We start from the raw sequence: 27,479 nt of genomic DNA, 5'->3' as shown, positions 1-27,479 counted from the left end.
AGAGCCAAAGATGGGTGAAGACGAAAACGATGAGGGAATGAAGGATGGACAGCGACTTGGAGACAGAATAGTGACCAAAGCATTGTTTCCTGTCATATATTTTCATTACAAATCTTTGAGGAAAATTCCTCTTCGGAGATTCCACCATTTCTTTTTTTGCTTCCACTTTCCTGAACCACCCTACAATTTGAACGATTGCAGATGAGCAGTGGACCTGTGCTGTTTGCATAGGACTAACTGACCTGCCAAATAAACAACCAATCAGAGCCATCAATTCTAGTATGGAGTGAAAATGCATCAAGGAAACCCACCTTCTCCTGTGTAAACATTCCTGAACTGGACGCTAGACTGGGAAAGACTAAAGCTCAGGTCTGAAGTCAAAAACGGTTTTCAGTACCTGATGATGTAACAAAGATCTTATGTTTTTTACATCACCGCAAAATCAGGCAAAATTGCAGCTCTTGTCTTAATTATTCTGAAAATTCCTAAATGTGATTTCAATTACATTTTGGCCATTTTATTTTATACTATAACCTCTTGACATGAAATGTAAATGTACAATGGCATATGTGCAAACACCAAGAAACATATGTTCTGTGCATTTAACATTTACCATTCCCCCCCCCCCCCCCCCCCCTCAAAAAAAAAACCATCCAGCAAGATCAAAAGAATATAAAAGAAATCTATACATACAATATTTCCAACTTCAGAACTGACTATTCTTTTGAAGTGTTGATGAGAAGGAAGCTGCGTTCTAGACCATCTCATTTAGGGATACAGACTAAATGTGGAATATAGCTGCAGTTTGGACAAAGTATTTAAGTGATTGGAATCTTAAGAGCTACAAAAAAGAACTTGCAAAAGTTAAATAGAGGCAAATTCTCGTGTTCCAGGTTGGTATCATGTCATTGAAGGAGCACAAGGCAATATAAAGGTGTGAATTTCTAACCCATTTGACACATGAGGAACACATCCAATGGTCTTTGAATAGAGATGAGTGAAGACACGCACTCCTATAATCACGTGTACACAGACACAACGTGCCAGAAAAGGAAAGGAAAGGAAAAACTGGACGATGAGCATCAAACACAATCCTAATTTGTTAAAAATGACTGCTCAGATGTCCGACGCTCCCATTCAAAGCAAAAATAGGAACAGCTTGAAAGGTTTTCCCCATCTTGTCCGTCTGTTCAGGTCCACGTCTTCTTCAGCATCAAAGGAGGACAGGAAGCCAAGTCCAGCGCAATAAAATCAGGGGCCGGGGTGATGACTCTCATTGATAGATTTTGTAGTCTCTGCTCAGTGCAATTCTCTATTCTGATCCATAGATTTACGGTCTTTAGTTCTGGAGATAAATGGGAAGAAAGAACAACAGATTAGACAGTGGACAGTTAACCATTTCCCGCCACCATCACGGATTTAGTATCTTTACATTTATTGTAATCCAATGATTGTTCAGTACCGATGATGGTTAATGTCATTACAGAGACAAATACCTTGTTGTTCTATTATTTTTCCTTGTGAAGAGCCTCTATGAAGGCTTCGAGTTTTTCCTGGATCTCACGAACCTTCTCTGCAGAAAATCACACAAAGTTGAATGGTTAGAAAAATCCCCCATAACCAGGAAATGATGCGCAAAACTCTGAACACAGGAGCGAACAAGCGTGACGTGCGCATCAACCCACGCGCACATGAGTTTGAAGAAAGACAAAGTTTTAAAGCTGATGCTCTCAAGTACGATTTCTCCTTAATTATATCTGGTATCAATTATCAAGCTAAAAAGTTAAATGAAATAGATTGCTGTGTCGGTTTGCACAAAACAAGATATTTGAAGCTTTCACCTTGACTTCTGGGAAACTGTAATGCAGTTTTGTACTGTTCTAATATTGCAGGGTATCTTCAGTCAGCTTAAATGATAAACGCTAATTGCAGCCCTTGGTATGTCGAGTCATTCTTGTCATGTAAAATGCACCCATTGATTTTCTGAGTAAAAAAACATGAAAGACGAGAAGAACTTAAGGTTTCTGCAACAACAGGGTGGGCAGCGAGTCATAAGCCTGCTCTTAAAAGATCAAGACCCATTAAGCAATATTCCTACCCCTTCCTTAATTGTGCAGGTGGAAATTCCCCACACCAGATGGTCCTCTCTGACGGTGACAGCCAAACCTCAAGGCGAACTTCCATCACACATCAGATGGTGAAGATCTCTCCCGGTTGTCATAGACCACATCAAAGCTCTGGCTCCCCCCCTGTTCAAGGTATGTACCTCACGGGCACATTGCTAATGGACAGGAGGGGATACAATAACTCCAACTTTTCACATGAAAGCAGGGAACTACTGGAAAAAGTCAGCCACCTCTTTGCATGACTACACCCCTATTGTCCGGAGACTGCATAAGACACAAGACAATCCTTCCACCCAACATGTACTGTCACACGAGATGAGCGAACAATCTAAAGCAGTCTTAATCGCTGATTAAACAGTGGCTATAGGAAGTCTGGGGGGCAATAGAAAGCAAAGGAAGCTGTAGCTCCCAATGCCAGCTGCACCTCCAGCCTCCCTGTCAACCTCGCTAATCTGTCTGGATTTCCCCCCCAAGCACAAACTCAAACACCGACTGGAAAACAAACTAGCACTGCTCTGATTCGATCCGCCACACGAGGCGGCCCATTGTCGATTGTTTTTCTATGAGCAGGCCCAATGAAAACAGATTAAAAAAAAAAAAAAAGACTAGATTATTTTGAGAATGATAAATCACTGGTTTTGGACCTCGAAGCAAAAGTGTCCCAAGTGTCCATTTCAGGTCAGAACAAAGGTGATAACTGTGCGTGCTTTGGAGTGAAACTAAATACGGTACTCAGAGGCATTTGTGCAACCCCCCCTTTCATGCGAGCACTACTGCTGAGATATCCGTTTCCTGATGGATGAAAAGCACCTAGTCGTGAGAGGTGCAGGTACACCCCATGAAATGTCTTGAAACACTTGCAGCTGGATAACACATGAAGTCCACACACACATACAGGCAGGCATAGCTGAGAAGAAGCAACTGACTGTGGCCAGATAGACACACAAGAGCCTTAGACTCGTGTCACCTCCACCTCTTTTCACCTTCTACACATTCACTGCTGGCGGATGGCAAAAAAGAGGATAAAAAAAAAAAATCCCCAGCCTTTGATACTCTTAACACACTCAGGCAAAATAGCAGGGTGTTAGGTGGAGATTACAACACCTAATGGAGGCATTAAGCGGGCCTGTCGAGAGGCATGCTGACAAGTCACTGCAGCAGGTGTGAGACTGAATGAAATGCAACACTGTGGTGTGCCATTCCAGCACACGCCCCACCGCAGGGTAAGACTCCAAGGCAACCGAGAGTTCAGGCATGTGGGCTGTGTGCCCTGGACAACACAACTCAATCCAAACCCATCAGAGCAGGATTACCGACATCTGTCCAACCTGAAGAAAGACAGGTCTACGTGATGAATGAGGGGGTGAGGTTTTTGCTGGTGTGAGGAAAGGAGGGTACTGACTGTCAGAGCATCTAAACATGGGGGAAACCCCCGGCTCAAGCTTCAAAGTCTCTAACTGCATTTAGATGTGGCTTGGTGATAAGGAGTGTTTGGAGCCTTGGTGTTTTAGACGCAAGCCGCTCAACACGGGTCAAACATTAAGACTCTTGCCGGCTGTCAGGCTGAGGCAAGAAGCTCTGCTGAATCACGGGAGGCAACAGTGGCCGAGGGTTCAATTGGAAGGCATGTGATGAGAAAAGACAGATTTGATCCTTCAGCCATCACCAATATAGACTTTTAAAGTGCATCTGACGCTCAGCACAACGTGCCAGATGCTAAAACGCCAGGCTGCAATTTGGACTCACTTGCACTGCAAGAAAACACGGGGAGAAAATTTGGGTTCCAACAAAGAAAGAAAATGCAGCGCTGTCTGGGAAGAAACTTGAAACTGTTTAGCTACCTGTACAATTAGACTTCAACCGTGGCATTTTAGCTCGGAGTCAGCATATGCATCGCTCATTTGTTTGCACCATTTGTTTGGTTCCAAAAGCAGCAAGTTAAAAAAAAAAATTAAAAAGGCCACAACGAGGCTTTCCTTTCACAGTTCAGTAGAAATGCAACAAAAAAAAAAAACACAGTGGTCCGAGTCATATTGCCTATTCCTCACAGAGCAGCAATGGGAGTCACAATCTAAAACTCCATTTAGGCCCGTGTTTACCGAAGAGATGAGCCCCAAAACACAGTCATTCAACCGCTCACCCCTTTATCTGGTGATGAATATTCCTATAATCCACTGCCCCCCATCCCAGAGGCCCCTTCTTTAAGATGCTGGGTGTTGCGTGGGTTGGTGAGGGTGGCGGAACTCTCGCCCATTGAGAGAGAGAGAGAGAGAGAAGGGAGCCTTTTCCCTCCACTTCTTTTCAAGGCCTTCTCTCGGCTGATCTCCACATGAAATGATATCTCATTCACGCTCACTCTGAGTCCCCTAAGCCTGCAGAGGCCGAAGCACTGACAGAAGGAGCGCTGAGCCTCAAAGCCTTTAATTGACCTGTAATTAGACTTTGAAACTGCATGGCCTCGCTGGACAAGTAGCCAATGCAGATGAGACAGAGCACAGCAGAGACCGAGGCCCTTCGTTAAACAGAAAGTTATGAAAAAGTGGCAACAGAAAGAATTCAGTCAATGAAGTTCGGCGCCAGGGTTAACGCTACTTTAGCATACGGCTGTTACAATTTTCTATCGACAATCAAGACGCACCTCACAGCATGGTCACTGGAGTGGGGAAGGGGTTTTTGGTTCCTGTCTCAACTTGTCATCATTCACCAGGAAACATTTTATATTGCAGGCCTGCCAGGGTTACATTATAGGTGGAGACGCAAAATGTTAGAATATAGCCCTGCTTCTTTCGATCTAATAATGTAACAAACAGAAAACCCTTTCCTCGCCATGTTGGATGCTTGATTTGTCACTAAACCTGGATTGTCATGCTATAAAAACTGGGTCCTGCGAGACATTGGGCCGAGCGAGAGTGGAGATGTCGACGGCCGAAACGGCAAGTTGCTGACAGAGCAATGAATCAGCCGACGCATTCAAACCTCTTATTTATAAAACAGATGCGAGGGAACAGAACAGACCAACCTGGGAACAGACGTACATAGGTCTGAACAGGTCAAACCTCAGGGTCAGCCCAAGGGCAGACTAAACAAAAGAGAAAATTGCAGGGAAAATTCCTTTCAAGAGGCTCTTGCCGGGCTATGCAGCACAGGTTTTACGAACAAGTGCTGTTTATGCCTTTGAAACACCAGACTTTTTAGAAGGGGGTTATAAAAATGAGAACTGGATACGGATTTAGGGGCCTGATAGGTTTACCTGAGGAAAGGATGACAACAATAAATGTAAGACAGACAAGAAGTAATCGTCACCTTCACTTCCAATACCAAGTCTTTAAAAAAAACAAACAGGGCTAAGACAATAATTCTCATTTTGACTTATGACATAATGCAAATCAAAGAAATACAGGGGGGGGGGGTGTGTGTGTGTGTCAACTCTCAAGTATTCCAAGAGCCTTTTCTGCAGTCAAAGCCCAGTGCTGAGGGTCAGTGGTAATCAATCTTGAGTAGCCACTAGAGCCTGAGGATGTGACGTTGACAGGTCTGGTTTAAACGGAGACTCTGTCATAATCTCTCAGAAAATTGCCCCTCTGCTGAATCAGACAGGGGCGGGTGGACCAAGTTAACAAATGCTGAACTCTTAGGTAAGCAGACAAAACAAACACACTCTTGAGCTTCAAAATGCATCGCATTCATTCGGACCTGTTGATACCTGGGCTTAAATGGAAGGCATTGGTCCTTAATCACCTTCTCTCGGTTCCTCCTTGACATGGCGCTGACCCCAAACAGACGATCAAACAAGACGACAGAGAAGAGATAAGGGAGGTCAGTTCTCCTCTTCCCTTTGCAAGCCCTGAAGTAAATGTGCGTTTCCAGCTGCTATGGACCCCACACAACAATCACCACCATAGAGGATAAAGCAAATGCACCTGGAATTCCTTTGAGGACTAATCAGGTCTATAGGCAGGAATCTCTGGGCAGAAAGCATTTGACACCCAAAGACAGACCAAGTTATTCTGGTCCAAAAAATAAATAAATACAAAAGTCCCTGACAAAGTAATTGTTATTACAGAGATGACAACAGAACACTCCGTTGTGTTCTCAATATTTATTTACAAAGTAAACTTTTGTGTCTAATGACAGATGCCCTAACCACCTTAAAAAGTTATTTATGCAGAGGTTTAGGAGTAAAGGTGTGTATATATGTATATATATATAAAACCCATGCCCCTATAATGGGATTTTGTGTCAAAGACTGTCCTACCTAAATACATTTCTAGTCAAAGACTAATAACAAAATTATGAGTTACCTCATGCGACTGCATAATCATCGAATCTGAATATTCCAACCTAAAATAAGTTTGCATTTGTTTATGCCTAACAGAAAGACTACAAGCAGCATCTGATACCAGGTCTTTGTAAATGCTTTGCATGCTCTGAGTTACAAAAAGGACGAGCAGGAATGGCTCCCTGATGGACACACCATGTTGGAAACGTGAAACGAAGCTTTGCAAAAGTTCCCTTCCCTTAAGGCAGCTTCTCCTCTGTCCAATTTTCTCGACACTTCCTTGGTTTTATTTCCCGTAGAGAATGAACTATGGTTTCACACCCTTAAATATTTAGTTCTTTATCACGTCGTCCATTACTTCATCTTGACCGGTTGTCATCTAAAGCCTTGTTTCCTTAGCTGACTGGATTTATTTCCTGCATTTGTACTGCATGGAGGATCTTAAAAAGCAACCATATCACTTGCAAATTGTTCATCTGCCAACTAAACCTGGTTATCAATAGAGTAAATGGATTTGACAATTTTGGCATATTGCTTACATTTGGATGTGCAAATACTGGAATTCCGTTCATACAGTGAATTCATGTCAAAATCAAAGTGTATGTGTAAGGAAAGCAACAAATATCAATGACAGAATGAGCCTAAATTCAACTTGTAAGCATGAAAGTGAAAACAAAATACTCATAAGTTTCAAAGCTGCAAAAAGCACGGCTTCAGTACTTGGTTGCAGTGTTTAAAACATTTGGTTCCTATATCCATCTCCTCATTTTCCCTGATAAGTCACAAAGAAAACATGAACCAGCTGCGCGTTCTGTGCAAGAGCAAAGCAGGCGCATGTGAACACGACACCTTAAGATATGGCATCCCTCGCGGAGGAGCACAACTCACTGAGCCCTCACTAATCTCTCTGGAGGAAGCTTCTCAGAGGAGGAGAAGGGGAGAAGATGAAAGGAAACGAAGTGAGTGTGACGCTAACAGGGCATTCCGGCGAGCAAGCCCAGGCAACCAGAGGTTTATTGTATTCTGCTTCCAGACGAGAGCGAGAGAGAGAGAGGGAAAGGGAAAGGAGAAAGTGACTGCATGTGCAAACATGCAGACCCTTCACACCTTCTCAGTGATCTCAAGAGAATCTTCTGATGACACCTTTAAATCCTTGCCCAGCCTCAGCACAAAAACTGAAATCCAGAATTTACTGCACACTGTTGTTTTCAATTTTGGTCACAACCCCACACTGAAAAAAGTGACTTCATTGTAAAAGGCCTGTGGTGCCCAGATGTTCATGTGAAGCAGCACTTTCAAAGATGTGAAAAGGAGGTATTACACTTCTTCTTTCTAGGCATCATCTACTAGTTGCAGACATATTATTACAGCGCTGGGATGCATGCTCATCGTAAAAACAACTCAAAAGCTAATAAACAGTCTGTTTGATACGTGAAAGCATGAAGAATTACTGCTTTTCTGCTACTAGGCCGTGCAGCACGCTCCAATGCAAACCGTTTTTTTTTTCTACAAGGGGTAATGAAGCAGTTAAGTGACGTCCCAGCGGTCTCCTAAGAGGCGTGAGCTCGAACATTAGGCCTGGGCTCTGCTCCAGAGGCGGCACCGCGCCACACAGCTGGTCTGGCGCACGCTGACAGACACACCACGCTTCTTTGCTTGTCCTCCTCATTAACAGTGTTTTCACGCTCTCACTCACTGATGCACGCACCTGATCTGTATTTGTAATCTGAGCAATTCCGAACATGCCTGCGAGTAGAAGCAAGTGGAGCTTAACAACGGGCTGCCCCCGGGAGCACATTTCTGCCTTTGTTAAGTGTGTTTATCCTTTCTCCCACCCATATCATCCCTCGCTTCCCACTTCTTTTCCCATTCTTTTGGAATTGATAACCAGTTCCCGTTGACAGCCGAGTCCAAAGCCAATCCCCAACGACATGCCCCAAAGTTTACCAATATTTTTTTATTAATAATGGCATTGCTCATTTACGAACAACACAGTTGTAGATGGAATATGCTCAAACATCTAAACAACTTCAGTTCAAGAATGGTGAGAAACTCGAGCAGGCGATCCTATCCTTGTCCTTCATAGTCAGCATCAGAAGTACTTTACAACTACACTTGATTAAATGTTGAATCTGTGCGCTCTGATCCAATTTCTGACCAATAAGCAGAATCAATAATGGAACCGATGTCATTCAATTATTAGCACTTCCCATTCCTGTGCAAAGGTAATGCTGGGAGGGGAATGTGGGCCCCCACTCTGTTGTTTGCTTCAAATACCCCCCCCCTCCCCCATTCAAAAGGGAGAGAGGGATGGAGTCGGCTGACAGACTTTCACAAAGGTAAAGAAACAACAGTGATCCAGAAAGAGCATGAAAGGAAATTTAGCCAGACCGGGTAGCCTGAGGTATTAGCGATCGTTTGACGCGAAGCGATCAAAGCTGCTGTACTTAACAGGCTGAAGTGTGGTGGTGGTGGTGTGTGGGGGGGTGATGCTGGGGTAGACAGTTGTTAGAGAGGTTGTCTGGCTGGGTGGCATCTGTCCTGTACCTCAGACATTGTGTTTATTGGGCACCAGAGCCTGCAACCTGTTTGGTGAGTTGTGGAACTTGTAATTCCACTTTAGACCGATATGAATGGGATTCCTTTACCTGCAGCACATTGCATTGCTGGAAAGAGATGGTGGAAGCATCTAAACCCCTATCATTTAAATACGGTACTAGATGTTTAACTTGCAAAACCACTACATTGACTGACAGGTCATGGGTTCAACCCCAAATATCACGTGAAATGTATTCAAATAAAACCAAATATGTTTGTCAGTGTGTATTTTGAATGTTCAAAATTCCTGTAAATTAATTATGCATCATATTGCAGTCACAGGACAGTCACATAAGTGCATCAAGAATCAAGAGAGAATTTAGAATTTAGAGTAAAACAAGAGAAAAAGGTTCTGCAGAGACAAATGTTTCACAGGATCTCTGTGGTTCAAAAGAGTTTTGAACCCTTGAAGCTCACTCACTTTGGGCTTTGAGGCGTATCACAGAAGCAGCCATCAGTCAAAAGACTCTACTGATGGGCCCACATACCCACACCCACATCCACAGCTATAGGCTGCATTAAACAGAAAGGCCTGGGCAAAGCATTTGAAAGCCAGTGACCCATTTCCTCCACTTACAATCTCAATCAATCTGAATATTGGCAAATACAAGAAAAAACAGATCACCATAATGAGAGGTGGGAGATAAATATGAAGGTAACTGCAATATTGAAGTTAGAGGTCAAACAGATTGAGTTCATTCTTTTTTAAATATTTTTGAGGAAGCAACTGCAAAAACACAAACAAAGAAAGTGTGAAATGAAAAATATTTAATAATGTCACAGCTTTTAGGTTTAACTGAGTGAGTGTTATAGGTCTATTCTTTATATTTTGTTTAATTTTCTTTATTACACAACCACAGTCCAAATATTGTTCAAGTAAAAACAAAACAAAACAAAAACAAAGAACACACTGTTGCTTGTTTTTACAAACCAATCTACTTTTTTAATTATTAAAGTGAAGATGCTGAATAAACTGAACTTTAAACGAGGGTAACATGTTTCCATGGGGATGTGGTTCTGTTGTATAGACCCCATGACAAACTCCGACCAAGTTCCCACATCTATCAGTGAGTCTTTGGAGGTGGAAAGCGGGAATTGTCATGCCCCTTTTGGGAAAGTTTGGGATAGACTTGTCTTATAGGATTTGCAAGGCCAGGCAGGTCTAGGCATTCCTGAGAGTGTGTAGAGAAGTGTGTGTGTGTGTGTGTGTGTGTCTATGACTTCACAACAGAGAAATTAAAAACAGCCCCCTGCAAATTCAATTCAGTTTCATTCTCTTTTTTAATAGTCGTTGCGATACCCCCTTTTCCTTTCTGAAAGCAGAAGACTTGCAGAATTGTGTCCTTAATACCCAAATCCAGCATGTCAGGATGCATCAGAGGAATTTCCAATACTGGAATTAATAACAGGACAGCATCCTCCTTTCTGGGGCTGTACGTTCAGCTAAACCTTCCCATTTGTGTGTTTGTTTTCTCAGGCAGATAGCTTAGTTCAATCACACCTACCACACACTGACAGGTGGAACAGCCGGATTCTTGGCCTTCACAACATGCGTGCTCCACAGACAGATAATGAGAAGTGAGCAACCAGGATTAGCTGCACTTTTACCATATTTAATACATGCAGAAGACGAGGATCATTGCTAATGTCCGTATGTCTTAAGAACACCAACAATCATCACATAGATTCAATAATAGTTGAAGTTGTGGGCTGAGATTTAAGAACCAAGGCTTTTTTTTTTATATTGTGCGCCATTTTTAAAGAAATTATACATTCAGAATGTTTATTTTTAAGAAAATCCAATAAATGTATTGAAAGTATTACCAAATGTGTAGATAAATATTAGCGCTTTCCAGAATTTCTGGGAGTTTTAATGATCATGTGTTGCTTGTATTGCTTTAGTATTGATGCATTTATATATAACCTCACTCAGCCCCCCTCACTCCCCCTCAGTAAATAGCTATGCTTTTTGTCGGCCTGCTTTTGTTTTTAAACATTGTATTTTAACTTGCTTGCCTGATAAAGTCAATTTTTTTTTATCAGCATGATGGTTTAAAGGGAATTACCACGCTTTATGAAACTTGTCGATAACATTTCCCTTAGCACTACTGCCACCTGCTGACAACATTTCCCACAAACGATCTATTTAATCAATTCAACAAAGCAAATAATGAGCAGTGGAAGACATGAATGGGATAAGCTGCCTGCTTTCTCACTTTCGCTTTGGCCTTCAAGTGTCAGTCAAGCTTCAGTTTTATTATAAACTTTTACATCTCTGTGTGCCTTACTGAGATCCTCAGCCAGCTGGACTCTGCGACCAATGATAAGCTGAGTCTTCCTCTCCATGTCTTCCCCGAAGTCATCCAACACCTCCTTCACATTTTTTTCCAACCGGCGCACTGAAAACGTAAACGCACACAAAGCACAGCAATCAATATCAGACCAACAATGCATCAGATTTTTCTCTCAATGTATTTTTTTTTAGCATAATTAAAATGGCCGAGACATAAAATGTCATTGAATGGCAATCAATGAGTTGGATAACTAGTTATGGATCTTGGTTAGACTGAAGTAAAGGTTCCCCAGCTGCTCTAGTTGACCACATTGAGACAACTTTTAAATATTTTGTTTACAGAATCTCATTTTGAACATAATCACCTTTAAAAAAAACTGAACAATAATCTCTATTGAACTTTGTTCAGTCACATTGGTGATATTTGTCTCACAATAACTGATAACTTCATGCAAACAAATCCCACGGTCCTTACCCTCAGTGTTGGTGAGCTGCTGTCGTAGAGTGTTGGCGGTGATGACCAGCATCCTCTGGATCCTCCAGAACAGCACCACGTCATTGCACTCCAACTGGAAAACATAGGAAGAAATTCAGTGTCGTTTTTTTCCACACAGTGATGTAAAACGTAGCCAAAATAATGTGGAAAGAAAGATGCCACAGGATTACGCATCCTCTCTTCTTACCTCAGAGTCAACGAAATGTCTCTGATAGTAGTAGAAACCTCTCTTGCAGAGGTTACAGTGGGAGAGCGCATTCTGCAAGAAGTGCCTGCGATACAGTTGGTGCCACGTGTCCTTAATCTGACATAGTAGAAAGTCAGTAATTTAGAGGAAATAGAGGATAGAGACATAATGAAAGACAAAGAATACTGAAACTAAATGAAGAGCAGTAATGGATTTACAACAGTGTCAGTATTTAAAGCATTTATCTCGACACCATGTCTTGTTTAGCAGGCCAGACACACAATGAGTGCTTCGATCTCACCAGTACAGGGTCCACTTCGACCGCTCGCCCTTCCAGATTCTTTCTGACTGTGGTGACTTCATCATTGGCCAAGTAGGCTGTGTGATCATCATGCAACTTCAGCAAGCGCTCCAGCTCATTTTTTGTTTCATTACGAATGTGCTAAAAGGTCAAGAACAATAGCGTATTTAGATTTACATGAACATTGAATTAGTTATGAGCTCGGATTGAGATTCCTTTTAATTGAATGAACTGGCCCATGGCATTTTATTTGTGAAGCTGACAAATGAAACGCCATCAAACCCTTCCACTTTCAAGTATGTGTGTCCTTTAAAAAAAAAAAAAAAAAGCATGGACATAGACACAAATTTGGAGAGACCGTCAAACTCTGACCTGTTCTGGAGTGCGATTCTTCCAGTTCCACCATCTCTGTTTCCAATCTGGACCCACCATGTCTCCGATTACTGATTCGGCTGACAGAGAAGAAGAAAGAGAAAAGGCATGAAAGAGATTAAGATTATTATATGATCAGTAACTGTAATACACAATTCAATCCATGGTCATTTACAAGATCAGACTTCTTCACCAAGGTCCCATAGAAACAGAGCTCCAAATGTAGCGCTCTATCATGCATGACAAGATAGCGCAGAACCATGATCATCCTCCTCTAACTTGTGTGTCTGTGATTTGCCATAAAAATGGCAAAACAAGCTGGAGCAAATTCAAGAATTTGTACTGTAATTAAATGGATTTGCTCCGATTATATCTGAACACTTCCTTTGTATCCTAACGGGAGAACAAATATGAAACAGATACCTTTTCCAACATTCTAGCAACTGACATGCAGTCTATGTTTTACATGTTTCTTTCATATACTATACAGTAGCAATAAATCACATGGAGTTATGATAGTGCCAATAAAGAGTACAAATAAAACAAACAAACACAAAAACTGATCCACATGGGCCTTTAACCGTTTTGACAGGCAAGCCGTCACAAGTTCAAAACGGACAAGTGAGTGCAGTCGTGAGCGACACCGCTTGAAGGGAAGATGACGAACATACTGTCTTTGAGGCGTGTCTGTAGGGTTTCCTCCATGAACTGGATGGCTGCATCCCACTGGGGCTTGTCTGTGATGGAACGGTCTTCAAGGGCATTGTGCTGGATCACCCTCTAAACGCAAACAAACAGTGTGAAAATCAAATTACACGAGTTGAGTTAAATCAAGTTTTGGATGCTTTCAGGGGTAAATGTATTTGTTATGCGTTTACCAGGCTGTCCTTTGCCCTCTCATTCCACTTGTGCCTCTTGATGCTCTCATCCTTCACGGCCTCCTTCAACTTGTCAAAGATGTCGTCCTGGTCTTTGCCTCGGTACTCAGCCATGAAACGGGCAAACTCTTCCTGCAGCGTCTCCCAGGCAACCTAAGGAGAGGCCAAGTATGGTGGGGAAAGAAAGAAAAGGATCATATTGTCATAATGCTGTTGCCTAAATTCCTTCATCCTGGTGCAGTTTGCATTTTGGCCAAATAAAAACAGCTGATAACTCAGATTTGCAGCATCAAAGTCTCTTTCGTAAATTAATGGAACATCTTGTACAAACTCATGAAAAGAATTTTAAAATGTTCTCACATCAGAGGGCACACTTGATGATCTGCTTTTTCAGGTAAAACCCATCAAGAGAAATGACTCGATGAATAGTTGCATAAAGACGGCGCTTGTTACCTCCAGTGCTTTATGTGGAAGCTGCTTGTCGGTCCACTGCTTTAGCTTGATGTCTACAGTTGTGTTAAAGGTACCCGAATCCGTTGTTTGCGCAGCAGGCAGGTATATGTTTTCAATCACATGGGTGGAAACACGTTCCCAGAGCTTCTTCTGCAAGATGGACTCCCTGGAAGAGTAAAAGATGCAGTCGATCAGCTCAATATAATTTGACACCTCTGTCCTTTGTGACTCGAGTTCTCTGCGTTCTGACTTCAAGGCTCCAACGACAGAGTAGATACATATACTTCATTCAATTCTGATGACTATTTATAGATATTATTTTAATATTAATACAACATGCCTTTAACTGTAACACTACTGGTTCCAGGTGTTCAGCCGAGGTCAGACTAGTGACATATTTAGGTTAAAGAAAATAGTGATTGATGACGGCTCATTCTGGCTGAGCCGTTTTCACTTGCGTAGACAGTGCTGCTGCAATTGCACTTGACTGCAGATTCCGATACAGCTGCAGTCTGACTCTGTTAGCATCTACCAGCCTCCACACCCTCCATGTCCCAGAGGCTCTGTGGCGATAGAACAAACCTCTTCCCAAGTCCCACGAGACCAGGCCAGTGTTCAGCTTCTCTCATTTATCATAAACCCTTGCTCATATTTCATTAAGCTCGCCTTTTGTCTGGGCTAGCACTCCTCGCTGTCAATAAGTGGTATCTCCAATAGTGCTGGCTGGCTGCTGGCTAACAGGGCCACCCCTGTTCTTGTCCACGGGCCATTTATCAGAGTATTGATCTGAGAGAACTGATGGCACTCACACTGGGGAGTGGCCACAACACAGTGCATACATCTCATTTAGCAAGGTTTTCCTCATTGTTGGTGAGATATAGCAATAGATTAATGCACAGACAAATACACACACAGACCTGTAGTTCACTGTAAAAATAGCTTTAACCTCATGTTAAATTGAATGTTTGAACGGTGCAAACACATAATCAAATTCACATCCACCAAAGATAAAGGAGGCAACTATACAGAGTTCAGGTCTCATGAGATGTCACGTCATTACAGCCAATATTCTGCATGGAGTGTTATTTATTAATGCATATGCTGTTTACTACCATTCATTCATTTCTTTTGTGTGTTGCACTGAAAAGTGTTTTTATTCTGCCTTGTGTTTTTATGTGAAGTGAAGTTTTGTTTTTTCTGTAGCACATAAGAATAAGCATTAAAGGAAACCTGAAATAAATCCAGAACATTAATTTACAATGTGATAACTAACAAACGACTCGACCACAGGAGGAATTTCTGTGCCAAAATAGAAAATACAGTAACTAACTATACATCTACCACTATAATAACAATAAAAGAGTTTAACAGTTTCAAAGAATGTATGTAATTTATTTAAAAACAGAAAATCAGACTTTCTTCTTGTTGAATATTACTGTATTATCGATTCAACAGCTGTGAGCTGAATTACTATGAACTACCCGTAAATAAGAGCTCAACATTGACTCACCAGTGTTGTGGTGTCACTTGACTCAAACTAATGACTTCATCCAAGATTTCATTTTTGGCCTTTTCAAACAGTTCATTCTGCAAAGACACAAAATAATCATCTCGATTGCTATTACATGCCCCTGGGGAACTTTAAATGTGTGAACATTATTAGTTTTAATCTTTAATAACTTATGATATGAATTATTTGATAGAGATACTAATGAATCACATTAGTTATTCAATGCTTTTGTTGAGCAACGTCTGCGTTTGTGTTTCTCACCCTGTCCAGCTCTCTCAGACGAGGATAGTTGTTCTTCCATTCTGTCTCAAGATTGAAGCGAGATGCTGGGGTGAAGAGGAATAGTGAAAATGAATATTTATCTTTAAACAAACCTTCACAACATCAATATGAATAATCTACAACTTTAAAAATGGTCAATTCCACCATTAAGTCAAAAAACCTCACCTTATTAATTTGTCTTTTTTAAAAAAAAAATCTGTACTAATACTCATTTCACAAAGTGCTCGTACTCATGTCTGGATGGAACTCACTGCTAATGCGTTTTACACCACTGAAGTACTCCCATCAAGCAGTAATTCTCCGTAATAAACAGGCAATGATGATACAGCGATAGGGCCTGCTTTGTTTTAACCTGGTATGATATAAAAGCTTTCAGGCAGGTAATGGTGCCTATCCTTTAGAAAGGACACGCTCACTGTCTTAACGGGTCTCTCGGGGAGCAGGTGGGAACAGTCACACACTTTATTGGAAAAATATTTTTTTGTCTTCATATACATTATACAGGTACGTGCACACGCATGCATGCACTCATCCACACCCATATATACGTGAAAGAAGCTTGCCGTTCCTGTGCACGCTGGGGATTAGGCTAATTGCTGGGTTGTGGGGCCATGGCGGCGCCAAGCATGGAGGATGTGTGATTTGATGAGATATGGATCGATATGCCACACAATAGGCCTGTGGGAACTGCAGTGTCAAAGTCATAAATCTCTTGTGCTGCCAGCAATGTGCTTGTGAATATCCAGACTAATTGCAGTTGGAAGAAAGAACCACAGAAAGGTGTTGCATGGTGAGTTGGGTGAAGCCATTACAGTGAGGGGAGGAGCAACTATTCAGTTAATGTAAGAAATCCAGCCATTTCCATTCACACTATAAAAAATATGCCTGACACCATGTTTTAGACAAAAGGTGTGCAGTCATACCTTTAAAGACATCAGCCTGCTGCTCAACGGACTCCCTCACCATCTTCCAGAAGCAGTCAGAGACGGCGAGACTAAGATTCTTTGTGGTCACCTGGTGGGCCTTCAGCATGCCGTCCCTTGTTGCACACATACATTCACTGTCAACTTAACATTTATGTATTTACAATTCATTCACTGAAGAAGCATTCAAGTTAAATGAAGAAGGTGTAGCTTGCCTCAATAACCGGGAGTTCTGAAAGAATTCTTCTTCATAGTCTTTAATAGAGTCTATGCTTTCACCGCTGCTCCCTGCACACAAGTCGACAGCAGAACAACACTTAATTCAGGACATAGTTCATGAAATTACAACAATATTTGGTTTGGTTTGCCCCCGACCCCCCAAGTTAGCATGATGGACAACTCAGTAGTGCACGTTACCTTTTCCCGTGACGACAGCAAAGTAACCCAGGGCCTTCATGGGAAATAGCTTGCCTTCCACTATTTGTTGGATCTAAAACAGGAAATTTAAAAGAGAAAGACTTTTTTTTCTCCACGCTGGTCCACTCTGAAGTACCCACAAAACCGCCTCAAAGACAGTCCAGCACTGCTATGGTTAACTGTTCTTGTTTAGCAACAATATAGAGCAAGAAGACAGATCCCTGCTGTCATCAATAACAATAAAGTGAATAAGCGCAGGAAAATCAATGGTCAGCTTGATCAGGATTTTTGCCGTCTTACTCGACTTGGACTGGCCAGGTTCTTTTCAGCCAAGTCCACCTTGGTCAAGACGAAGATGGTCCTCTTCCCCTGGGGGTCCATCTGGCTTACCAAATCTGTCACAATGCTCCGCTCTGCATCCACACTGCCATCTAGAGGCACACAAGGAAGGTTGCAGGAGACACAATAAGACTGGGGAGGAGTACGAAAAAGATTACGCATCCCACCGCTCCTGAGTAGCTCACCCTGAATACAGAGAATGATCGCATTGGGGTTCTGCATGTAGGCCTTGCTGATTCTGAAGATGGTTTCCTTAGTGTCTGTTGCCATGCCTGTAGTCACAGTCTTAGAAAGAGATTCAAAATCTTTAAAAGACTGCAGCTATATTCCTGTATTTGGAAAAATAAGTGTTGGTATTCATTAATATTTTACATTAGAAAATATACAAAATAAAAAGATAAACATACATCTTGTACAAACTAATAAACATACATGCAGCGCAGTTCAGACAGTACCAGACGAAAACAAAATAATACGAAACCTGTGGCACTAAGGTAAAATAAAAAGTACATGCGCTACATAAAGTATGAGGAATACATCTGGAAACATTTCCTCCTTAATAATTTAAGAATGCATACTCACACTGATGACACCTGGTAAATCAACCAGCACCATCCTCTGGATGCCAGGCCCTTTCACACTCAAGGATATCGTCTGACATGCAAATAATAAACACCATTATTGAATGAAACTTTCTAGAAGCAAATCAGACATCTGTGCAGGTGCGCTGTCCAACCTCAGAGCTGACCGTCTGTCCTTCCTTTACACTCTTCCTCATCCTCAATTCAATCTCATGCCTCAGAGCAGCCAGCTGCAGCACAGAGGATGAGATAAATGTAGTGGTGTAAATAGTCTGGAGCTAAAATTCACATCCAGTGAGAATGAGTTTATCACGTACATCCTCTTCCTTGGTGAGGTCAAATTCACGGCCGCTGTCCTTAAATATGGCCACATGGTGGGGGCCTTCACTTAGTGTTACCTGCAGAGAGAACATAAACATCCATGCAAGCTTGTTTGTGACATACGTTCCTCTCCCTAAACGGCTCAACTCACACACCTTGACAGGAGAGCGGGTCATCATCTCTCCGGAGCCCCTGGGGAAGATCCTTGCTTGAGCTATCATTTCCAGCACACTGGTCTTCCCAGCACTTTGATCCCCAACCACAACCACCTGCGACAGAAAAGCAGGGAATGTGAAGGAATTGAAGAACAGCCAATGGCGTGAGGATGAACTGGAAAAGGAACTAAGGAGGTATTAAAATAATGCCATCCAAAAGAAATTGCATACATTTTGCTGTTTAGAGAATTTGCATGAACTAGAAGAATAATTAGATATGAAAGCCCCCTACCCTGGGTAAGTGGTCATGGGTGTTGTAGTTCGCATCATAATCAGACAAGATGTCCAGGACTTCAGAATACAGGTCAATAAGGGATTTCTACACACGGAGACACAACAGACATTAATTCCAGAGACTTGCAGCAGTGTGGTACGCACTACAGTCATTTAAGGAAACATTTCTATATCTGCAGAACATTTTTGTCCAACGTCCAATACCAGATGTATGAAATGCATAACCCCACCTTTGCTTTCCTCTGGTGGATGCCCTTATCGTCTTTTTGCAGCACCACTTTCCTTAACTCCTTATTCTCCTTCTCCAGTCTCTCCAGCATGCGCTGATATCTCAGCTGTGGGAAGAACGCTCATCAGGAAGACATCGTTCTAAAAAAAAAACACGCTTCGAGAGCAGTTGGTGATATTTACTGCAGAAATACTGCATAGCATAACTAGCTATCCAGTTTGGGCTTTCATTTTATTGACTTTAATGAAAGTGCTTAGAGATTTTGGATAATATTCCTCTGTTCTGATTTCATGAAAAGTAACACAAATCTACCTGTGTTCGGAGGAGCTCTTCTTGAAGCTGGTCTACTTTTTCTTTGTCTGACGACTAGAGGTGGAATGATAGAAAAACACACAGCAACAAATCGGATGAATTCTTTTTTCGTTTTGAAAGGAGAATGCTTTGCCGTTCAATTACACAGGCATGGAATTCCCCCAGCACCACAAAGAGAATCACATGTAAGCGGTATTACACAACACAACCACTGTTAAAGAGTTAATGCACAAAGAAAGAAGAATAAACCTGATCCTGGCATTGCCCGGCAGTGATCAGCAAGCTATTGATTCACAAACAGACACAAATCACAAAGTGAGCTCTGAAAATACAGCCGATTATAATTACAAAATAATTTCAACAAACACATAGTTTCTTTTTTCCTCATGATTGGGCGAAACTCATTTTAAATCGATCTCATTTGCAGTGTCAGGATTAAGTGCAGGGAAGTCATCAGGAGACACACCACACAGGAACAAATGGGATCAGCAGCAAAAGACAGTAAAACAGAAAGACGCCAAAACGCTTTTTCAAAATAAAACTTCTACACTGAACAAGATGGCCAAATAGTGAGCTATAAATGAACTTTCTGACAATATGAACAGAAGCTATACTACGACATTTTCAATCAGAAAGAGACCTGATGAAGCACTTGAAAACGGTCCATAATCTTAAGGCTTCCATCTTGCTGTTGACACGTCTCATGTGTACGTAGCGGGGTCCGTTCACCGTGGCTTTACAGAATGCAGCTCACACCATGCAGCGGGGTGCCACGTCACTCCATGCACCGTCCAAGCATGATGTTCTGCTGATTAACTCTGTTTGCATGAAGATGTGAGACTGAGCTACGTCACCGGTAGAAAAAAAAAAAACTATATATCTTTGCACAGCCAGACTATGGGATGGTTCTTTTGAAGGCTATTGTTGGGTACCATCAGGGAAAAATAGATTTCGTACGGAAATATAAAACCTACACGATAATTGTTGAAAAACAGCCTAAAATTTGACAAATATTTACGTATTTGTACTACACTGCTATATATATTAAGATGTTGCTGTCTATGTAGTGGAAAAAAGGAACACTAATCTTATAGAAAGAAAATAGAACATTGCTGACATAACCACAGCACTGGAAAGTACTAAACTAGAAATGTACGTCGGTATGAAAGGAACTTTTGGGTGCTCCAGGTGTGAATGCAGTTCAAATGACAGCAGTTCTTCTCAGTTCCGAACGCTTGCAGAGTGTTAGGAAAGAGGTGATGCAAACATGAAGGATGTTGGCTTCATATTCTAAATGAGGATGTAAATTTCAAAAACAATAAAAAAAAAATCTGTTTAAATATGGAATGTTGTCTTTGTGATATTTTCAATTCCATACGTTTTGGGGTTCTTTTGGAAATGAGTTTGTAGAAATGAAATTATTGGAGAATATATATACAGTATATATATATATATATATTATGCCACTTCTATGCAGCTGTGATCTTTTCGTCGGTTGATAGGCCAGATGGGTTGGGACTTTCACCTTGTGTTTCTGTTGAGGGGGGCTGGGGTTCGGAGGCGGACTGGGAGCAGGCTCTGGCGGTGGGGGGCGCACATTATTGGCTGCTGCGGCCCGCCGGACCTCCTCCTCATGCCGCTGGATCTGCTGCTGAATAAGAATGAGCTCGCCGAGCAGACCCTGCTGGGGTACGTCATATTAAGAGATAGGAAGCAGCGGCAAAAAAAAAAAGGAAACAACCAGCCGCTGCGCTGATTCGCAACTCGGGGAACAGCCGCACCCAAACATGGTGACAAAGCTGTGTCTCAATCACTGGAACGGCTGCAGATCAGACAATTATTGCAGACTACAAGCTCCGGCTTCGATAATTTCACCACCATCATCAGTACAAAGCAACAAAGTCAGTTTCTCGCAACCACAACACGGAGATGCCAAACTGAGGAAGAGGAGGTGACGAATACGACAACCAGCACCTCTCGGCAAGTGGCAACCACAAGTGACTGTTGTCTTTCCTCATCATCACGCAGCACCGATTCATGCCTGCATGTTCATGATGATTTATCACTAAAACAAAATAGAAAAAGTAAAATAACAACTAAAGGCAGAGGACACAGTGTTTCAATATAATGTAAATGCATTATTGGTCTGGTGAAGCTGACAATGATGATGGTTAATGAGGAAAGCGGGTACTGGGATACTTATCAATTAGCAGTGGATAGCAGGACACGCTTTAGCTGCATGCCCCCCCCCCCCCAACATGAGATCATCATTTGTTTTCCTTCTACAGCTCTGTGACTTGCACAAAATACAACTGTTTAATATAAGTTGTACCTCCTAGAGTTGTTTTGTGCTTTATGAGCTCATGTTGGAGATCATGATAGCCTAAAAGCAGTGCAGGCGAGGAGAGCTGCAATTTTTTTTATGCTCTTATTCATATTAACTACACTTCATATCAGGTTTTTTTATTGTTTGAATTTGTAAAAAAATGCAGACACATTAAAAGAGGGTATTTTGTACACAAAATGTACAAAATACAGCGAGGACAACAGAAATGAAGCACGTAGGCGTATAAAGCTTCCTAACAGACTGCTATACAACAATAAAGCTGTAGCTGCAAAGCTTCCTCTGGGTTTCTAAAGGCTCCATTTTTATGCACACATATCCGCTTCTCTCTATAGCTTTTGATTCAATCCACTACATTTCTTGCCAAAAGCAGCCAGGGGCCGAGTGAAATCAAGTGGTGGAACAAAAGACAGAAATCTATCCGCAGGTTTTATAGACTTGCCTTCTTGTACTGCTTGTCGCTGCCATCCTGAGAGGCAGCAGAAGAATCCGTGGCTTTCAGTGAAGCATCGCCTGTGGATTCTACCGAAGGAGACACAATAACACCAAATCATGTTGTACTTCTGAAAACACAGATTTCACTACTGAGTGGTTAGCATCAACAAACTCAGGAAATAAATAAAGCCTTTGGCAAAAAAAAAAAAAAAACTAAATAATGTCATGATTAAAAAACAAACAAACAAAGTGATCAAATTTCAAATGTTTGGAAAATCTAAAATCTATTACCGTAAGTAATGAAAGGAAAAACCAGGATGAAACCTGAATTCAGGATGCTGAATTTCTTGGTGACAATGAAGTTATTATATATCCAATTTATTTTCACTTTTTTGCATTGACAATAGAATGCCAACATTATGTCTGAATTCACCACTGGAACAACTGTCAAATTAATCTTATGATTATTTTTTAATGTCTTTTCTTGCAGTCAAATATCGCGATCCAAGCTCAATAAATATGTGGAAAACCTAAAACTGCTGTGCGAAAACTATTTTCATAAAGTGTGACAGAGGCTGAAAAGGAAAGGTCAGCAGAGGTCAGAGGTGTTGTCCCATCCGTGCTGGCAAGTGAATGAAAGGTTACGTTGCGACCTTAATGTATTTTAAAGTTACAGTATAATAACAAAATCAGTAATAATGAGAACAATTATTATCATTATTATATGACTACTTGCCATTATTTGAAAAATCAGACAGCATTCCAAACATTTGAGAGAAAACAACTGGAGGCTGAGTGTGTTTACCCCGCTGATTAGCGAATGTTAGTGTGATTAAACAGCCCATGCAGGCCAGGGGAGAGAGAGGGTGGAAGTCAAAGGAGGCAAAATCCACACTAGAATAAAGATCAGGAACAGTAAAGTTAAACAAAATGAAAAGAGAATAGATTAAATATCAAGGCGAAAGTTTAAGGTCTGCATTATGAGCACCACAAAGGAAAGACTCAAAATCAGAATGGCTCATTGGGGCTTTTTGATGTCCCTTCATGTCAGCCCTCCATAAATCTGATTGTCTACATAAACCAGAATGTACACGCTTCTGAATAGTCAGAGAAGCTGGGAGCTTTCCCCCATTCTAGTGACAGAAGCTGTGTTAATCAGGAACTTTGCCATCATTGGCAGAAACAGCTGGGAAAGACGCAGTGCCACCACCTTCAGGGCCAAACCGTGGCTGGCAGGAACCCAAAACCACACCGATATTGTGGCAAGATGGTGAAACGTGTCATAGATGTATGGGTTCTACACACCTAACAACAGATGCAGACCAGAAGCTCCTTTGACTTCACTACCCAAACTCATACCTGCGAAGAATTGGGAGAGGGAGAGGAGGGTAAGGGAGGAGGATAAAGGAATAACATCACAAGATACAAATCGTGAAAAGGTAGAAACAGAGGGTTGGTGGTCGAAGCAGATACAGAGCTAGACGACGGGTATTAAGACAAAGCCTTTTTGCTGTGCAGTAGTTTTGAGTGAAGCAGATGTTTAATTAGAAACTGTTAAGAGATCAACACTTACCAATCTGCACTGGATCGTCAAGAGACCGAAAGGTCAAATTTAATCTTTAAAATGTCACTGTATTTACCTACAGGCTTAAACAAAGTTCCCAATTCCACACAGACGGATTCATCTCATGTGTATTTGTAACTATATGCCTATTTGCAGAAGAGAAAAAAGGTTTGAATTGAGATGATGTTCCGGGGATCTCTTCTAGCCATTTGATCACTTGGTATGGTAAGCGCAAATTGAATAAATAAAACCCAGAAGAAGGAATTACGTGAATCGTTGAACAAACATTGGGGACACAGGAAAAGAAAAGAAGAGTTGAGGCTCACCTCATTTCATCAAAGTCACTCTCTAATTCCCTAATTTACGATCTGGGATTTACCCATTTGAATTTCAAAACCCTTCAAGGAAGGTGAACTTTCTTCCCCTGAGAGGGAAAACTGGTGGCTTCGATAAAATGTCTTAGGATCAGACGAGGACTGCAGGAGCAGTTTAGACTATGAAGCTATGAAGCCTGCTTCTTCACGTTGTTTTAACTTTGTTGTTTATGTGAGCTCACTGTCCTAAGGCCACTTTGATGCAAGTAGAAGCACACATAACATATTTTAGAGATGGCATCGGGCACCCAACCAAAACGTTAGAAATATATGAGAACCGAAACCAGCCCAACTGATGAAGAAAGGTTTGCCGGCATCTGTGTCTACAAATATGATGATGATGATGATGATTTCTGGTTCCAATGCAGCAAATGTATGAAGATAAGATTGAGGTTTACTCACCAGAGGAGAGGAGGCTTTTGAGAAAAGTTAAGCTCTCCCTTATCTTGTCAAGGTCGGGTAGTAGTTTGGCAATTTCCTCCTTCTCTGGTAGCGCTTTGGCTATTTTATCTGCTCAAATAACAGGTGAGAATTGGAGAAGAAAGAAAGGTCAGGGGTGGCAACTCATGATGCACAAACGTTCCAAAATGCTTCAAGTACAAGCAAATGACATTAAAATTACAACACTCACCAAAGTCAATGTATTCACTTAATTCCCATACAAAGTCAGGAATGACCCAATTGTATTGACTAAAGTCCGGTAGCATGTCCTTCCATTCATCATAGGTCTGAAGATAAAATGACAAGACCACGTTATTTTGACAGATTTTTAGACCAGTCGCCCCCCCCCCCCCCCCCCATAATATATACCATAGCCAGAAAAGGCACTTGACGGCCCTTCACAGAACACAGAGAAACGTTCCGTAAAGTTCTTAAAATATTCTATTTATAGCCCAGGTTTGGTTTACAACACTTTCATTTTGTGTTACGGGTCCGGGTTGATCGCCCATATTGATCGTATGTGGTATGTGTGTGTTTCCTACCAACTCCTCACTACTCTGAGAACCTGCCATGACAACATCCGTTACTTGGGAGAATCCCTGAGTAGAAGACCCGCGCCATGATCCATTCTAACGTTAACTGTGTGGTATTTTTGAAGGTGTTAAATTAACTGGTTTGCTAATTGGTTTAGTTAGTTTTCTTTTCTTTTGATTGTTAGGTTCTCCAGGGCCGAGTGTGTGTTTGTTTATTCATTTTTTGCCACACCCGACCATCGCTTTTATTTATTCACTGAACCAAACAGTCTTGCACCTTTTCCCCTCTTATTTTAGGAAACCCCGTGTTTGCCTGTAAACATCACACGTTAAGTTCCTTCCCTTTTCCCTTACCAACTCAGATTGTAACACTTGGAAATCATGAGGTAAATAATCAAGTTCATATAGTGCAAAAAAGGTAGAGACCAATTCAGAAATCCTGAGATGAAGGTCCGTCACGCTGACCTTTTTAGCTGTATATCCTCCTCCTACTGCTGAGCCCAGCAGAATGTACCGAAGCCTCAGTAGCCGGGAAGCGAGACGGACCAACCAGAAGTTACGCCGTTGCTGGTAGCCACGGCCACCGGACGCTGGGGGAGGCTTGGGAGGCCGCATGGGCAACCTTGACATGGAGGTGAAATAACGGCTGGATGCGCAATGAGGGGCTCGCTGAGGGTTGGTGTTCCCCGAGTAGCGGTGATGGATGGCACGGGACAGAGAGTGCAGCTTCTGCAGCGGCACCGGAAATCTCACCCCCGTGTTAGTAGAGACCAGGTTCCTGCAGGCAATGCTGTGATGAAAAGGAAACTGCACAATAAAAATCTAAAAGAAAACAACAACAACAACAACAGAACTTCGAAAATTCACTTTCCTCATGTGAACATAAAACCACCACCCATGAATTTAATGGAAGCCTTTGTCGGCCGTCCCTCCATTTGCCGAAGTGTAATATAAAATTTGATTTAATCTTCATTCTAACAAATACAAAGTCAACACTTCAGAACAAAAGGATTTTGAGCCGGTTACATGAATATTCTTGTTGGAACACTAGTAAGCGTAAAATTAGGTCTTCGCTTCCCTCCTGCGACACCATAATTGAGAGGTGCATTGAAGCGATGAAACCATATTGATTTTAGGCTGCGTTTTCATAGTCAGTTCTTTTATTTGGAGGAATCTCCACAAACATGAAAGAAAGACGAGGCATCAGACAGAGAAAGATCTCTAGAAGATTAAACAGTTGGCGGGCTGGGTGAAAAGGGTCCTTCATTTTTTTATGACAAACAGATCCTGGACTTTCGATGAACCTAAGATTTTAATAATGTTGATATTTTTTTCCATTTACTGATACAAACCTTGGTTGCGGTAAATCTATAACTGACTGATTTTGTGAAGTGGCCCTTTTAATAGATATATTTCTCTAAATGTACATTACAATGCGCAATCGATGTACGCTGCAAAAGAACTAATTAACATATTAAGTCATCTTATTAAGAGTTAACCAACAATAGACTAAAATCATCTCGTGAAGAACACACTGATTTTCATTGGCACAAGTCAATTTGGGGCTTGCAATAAATCTCGGTTGCTTTGCGTGGAAAGAAATCACGGCATGCAGTGGATAGATAAATACAGCACCCTCCTAGGCTTCCTGTCATCAGCTGTCAAAATGACCAGCTTTTTGCTTTCCTCCTACAACAGCTAACACAACTAGCTTAGCTTATGTGACCATTACCCGTAATTGAATGGAAACTTACCAGACGTGTTTGTTCCCGACACGCAACATAGTGCTGTTATTTACAGCGAGTAATCACAAATCTCTTTTAAATCCACTCTTGGGCACGGCTTAATTCACACATTACACACAGAGGATATACATTAGCTCGCCTGTTAAAGCAGATAACAAGGGCACAAGCCCACTTCCGGTAAGACGGTACTACCTTCAAATTAGCACTGATAGAAAACGCAACAGCATATTAGTTCCTTCCTTTACATCCGATCTGTCGCACACACTGCTGTAAAATAAGGGACAGAACGAGTCCACACTTAAAATTGTGACTCTTCTGGTTTCTAACATTTAACCAAAAATAATTATGATAATTGTGTCGTCAGTCAATTATTTTATTTTATTTTTATTTTATGTCCACATAAAAGTATCTGAAAGACAGCTAAAACACCTAAGATAGTAAGAGTATAAGACAAGTGATCATTAGACAATAAAAACCCACATCTAATTACACTGACACTGCTGGGGCAGACATAGACACAGCATAAATAGCTTACTGTGGTGAAAGTAATAAATAATTGTTATTGCACATGAGGAGGAGTGCATTATTGTTTATTAAAGTGTTCGAATAGCCCAGGGAAAGAAGCCGTTGGTCCTCATGTTGATGTGGGCTTTTATAGATCTGTACTGCAAGTACGCCGCCCTGAAGGTAGAAGATT

The 27,479-nt window shown here is 41.6% G+C and overlaps 1 protein-coding gene across 1 annotated transcript; it reads right to left on the bottom strand.

Annotated features, from left to right (window-relative positions):
• Nucleotides 1-1,010: 1,010 nt before the first annotated feature.
• On the bottom strand, nucleotides 1,011-26,820 carry LOC137914349 (dynamin-like GTPase OPA1, mitochondrial). The gene is made up of 31 exons (XM_068757952.1): nucleotides 26,792-26,820; nucleotides 25,503-25,827; nucleotides 24,695-24,791; nucleotides 24,466-24,573; nucleotides 23,431-23,484; nucleotides 22,133-22,212; nucleotides 20,872-21,027; nucleotides 19,347-19,400; nucleotides 19,036-19,140; nucleotides 18,804-18,890; nucleotides 18,512-18,625; nucleotides 18,353-18,433; nucleotides 18,191-18,265; nucleotides 18,037-18,108; nucleotides 17,640-17,739; nucleotides 17,416-17,546; nucleotides 17,116-17,188; nucleotides 16,914-16,986; nucleotides 16,699-16,814; nucleotides 15,755-15,819; nucleotides 15,494-15,570; nucleotides 13,984-14,149; nucleotides 13,531-13,683; nucleotides 13,324-13,432; nucleotides 12,653-12,732; nucleotides 12,281-12,421; nucleotides 11,980-12,096; nucleotides 11,772-11,865; nucleotides 11,292-11,402; nucleotides 1,497-1,573; nucleotides 1,011-1,345 (listed from the first exon to the last, which is right to left on the bottom strand). The coding sequence occupies exons 1-30, from the start codon at nucleotides 26,818-26,820 to the stop codon at nucleotides 1,509-1,511; spliced, it is 3,108 nt and encodes a 1,035-aa protein (XP_068614053.1). The 3' UTR covers nucleotides 1,011-1,345; nucleotides 1,497-1,508.
• Between the last annotated feature and the right edge of the window lie 659 nt (nucleotides 26,821-27,479).

Source organism: Brachionichthys hirsutus, unplaced genomic scaffold (assembly GCF_040956055.1).
Source record: "Brachionichthys hirsutus isolate HB-005 unplaced genomic scaffold, CSIRO-AGI_Bhir_v1 contig_467, whole genome shotgun sequence".
In the NCBI taxonomy this organism is placed as follows: domain Eukaryota; kingdom Metazoa; phylum Chordata; class Actinopteri; order Lophiiformes; family Brachionichthyidae; genus Brachionichthys; species Brachionichthys hirsutus.
The sequence above is the reverse complement of the archived record's forward strand: the minus strand, read 5'-3'. Positions and strand labels throughout refer to the sequence as shown.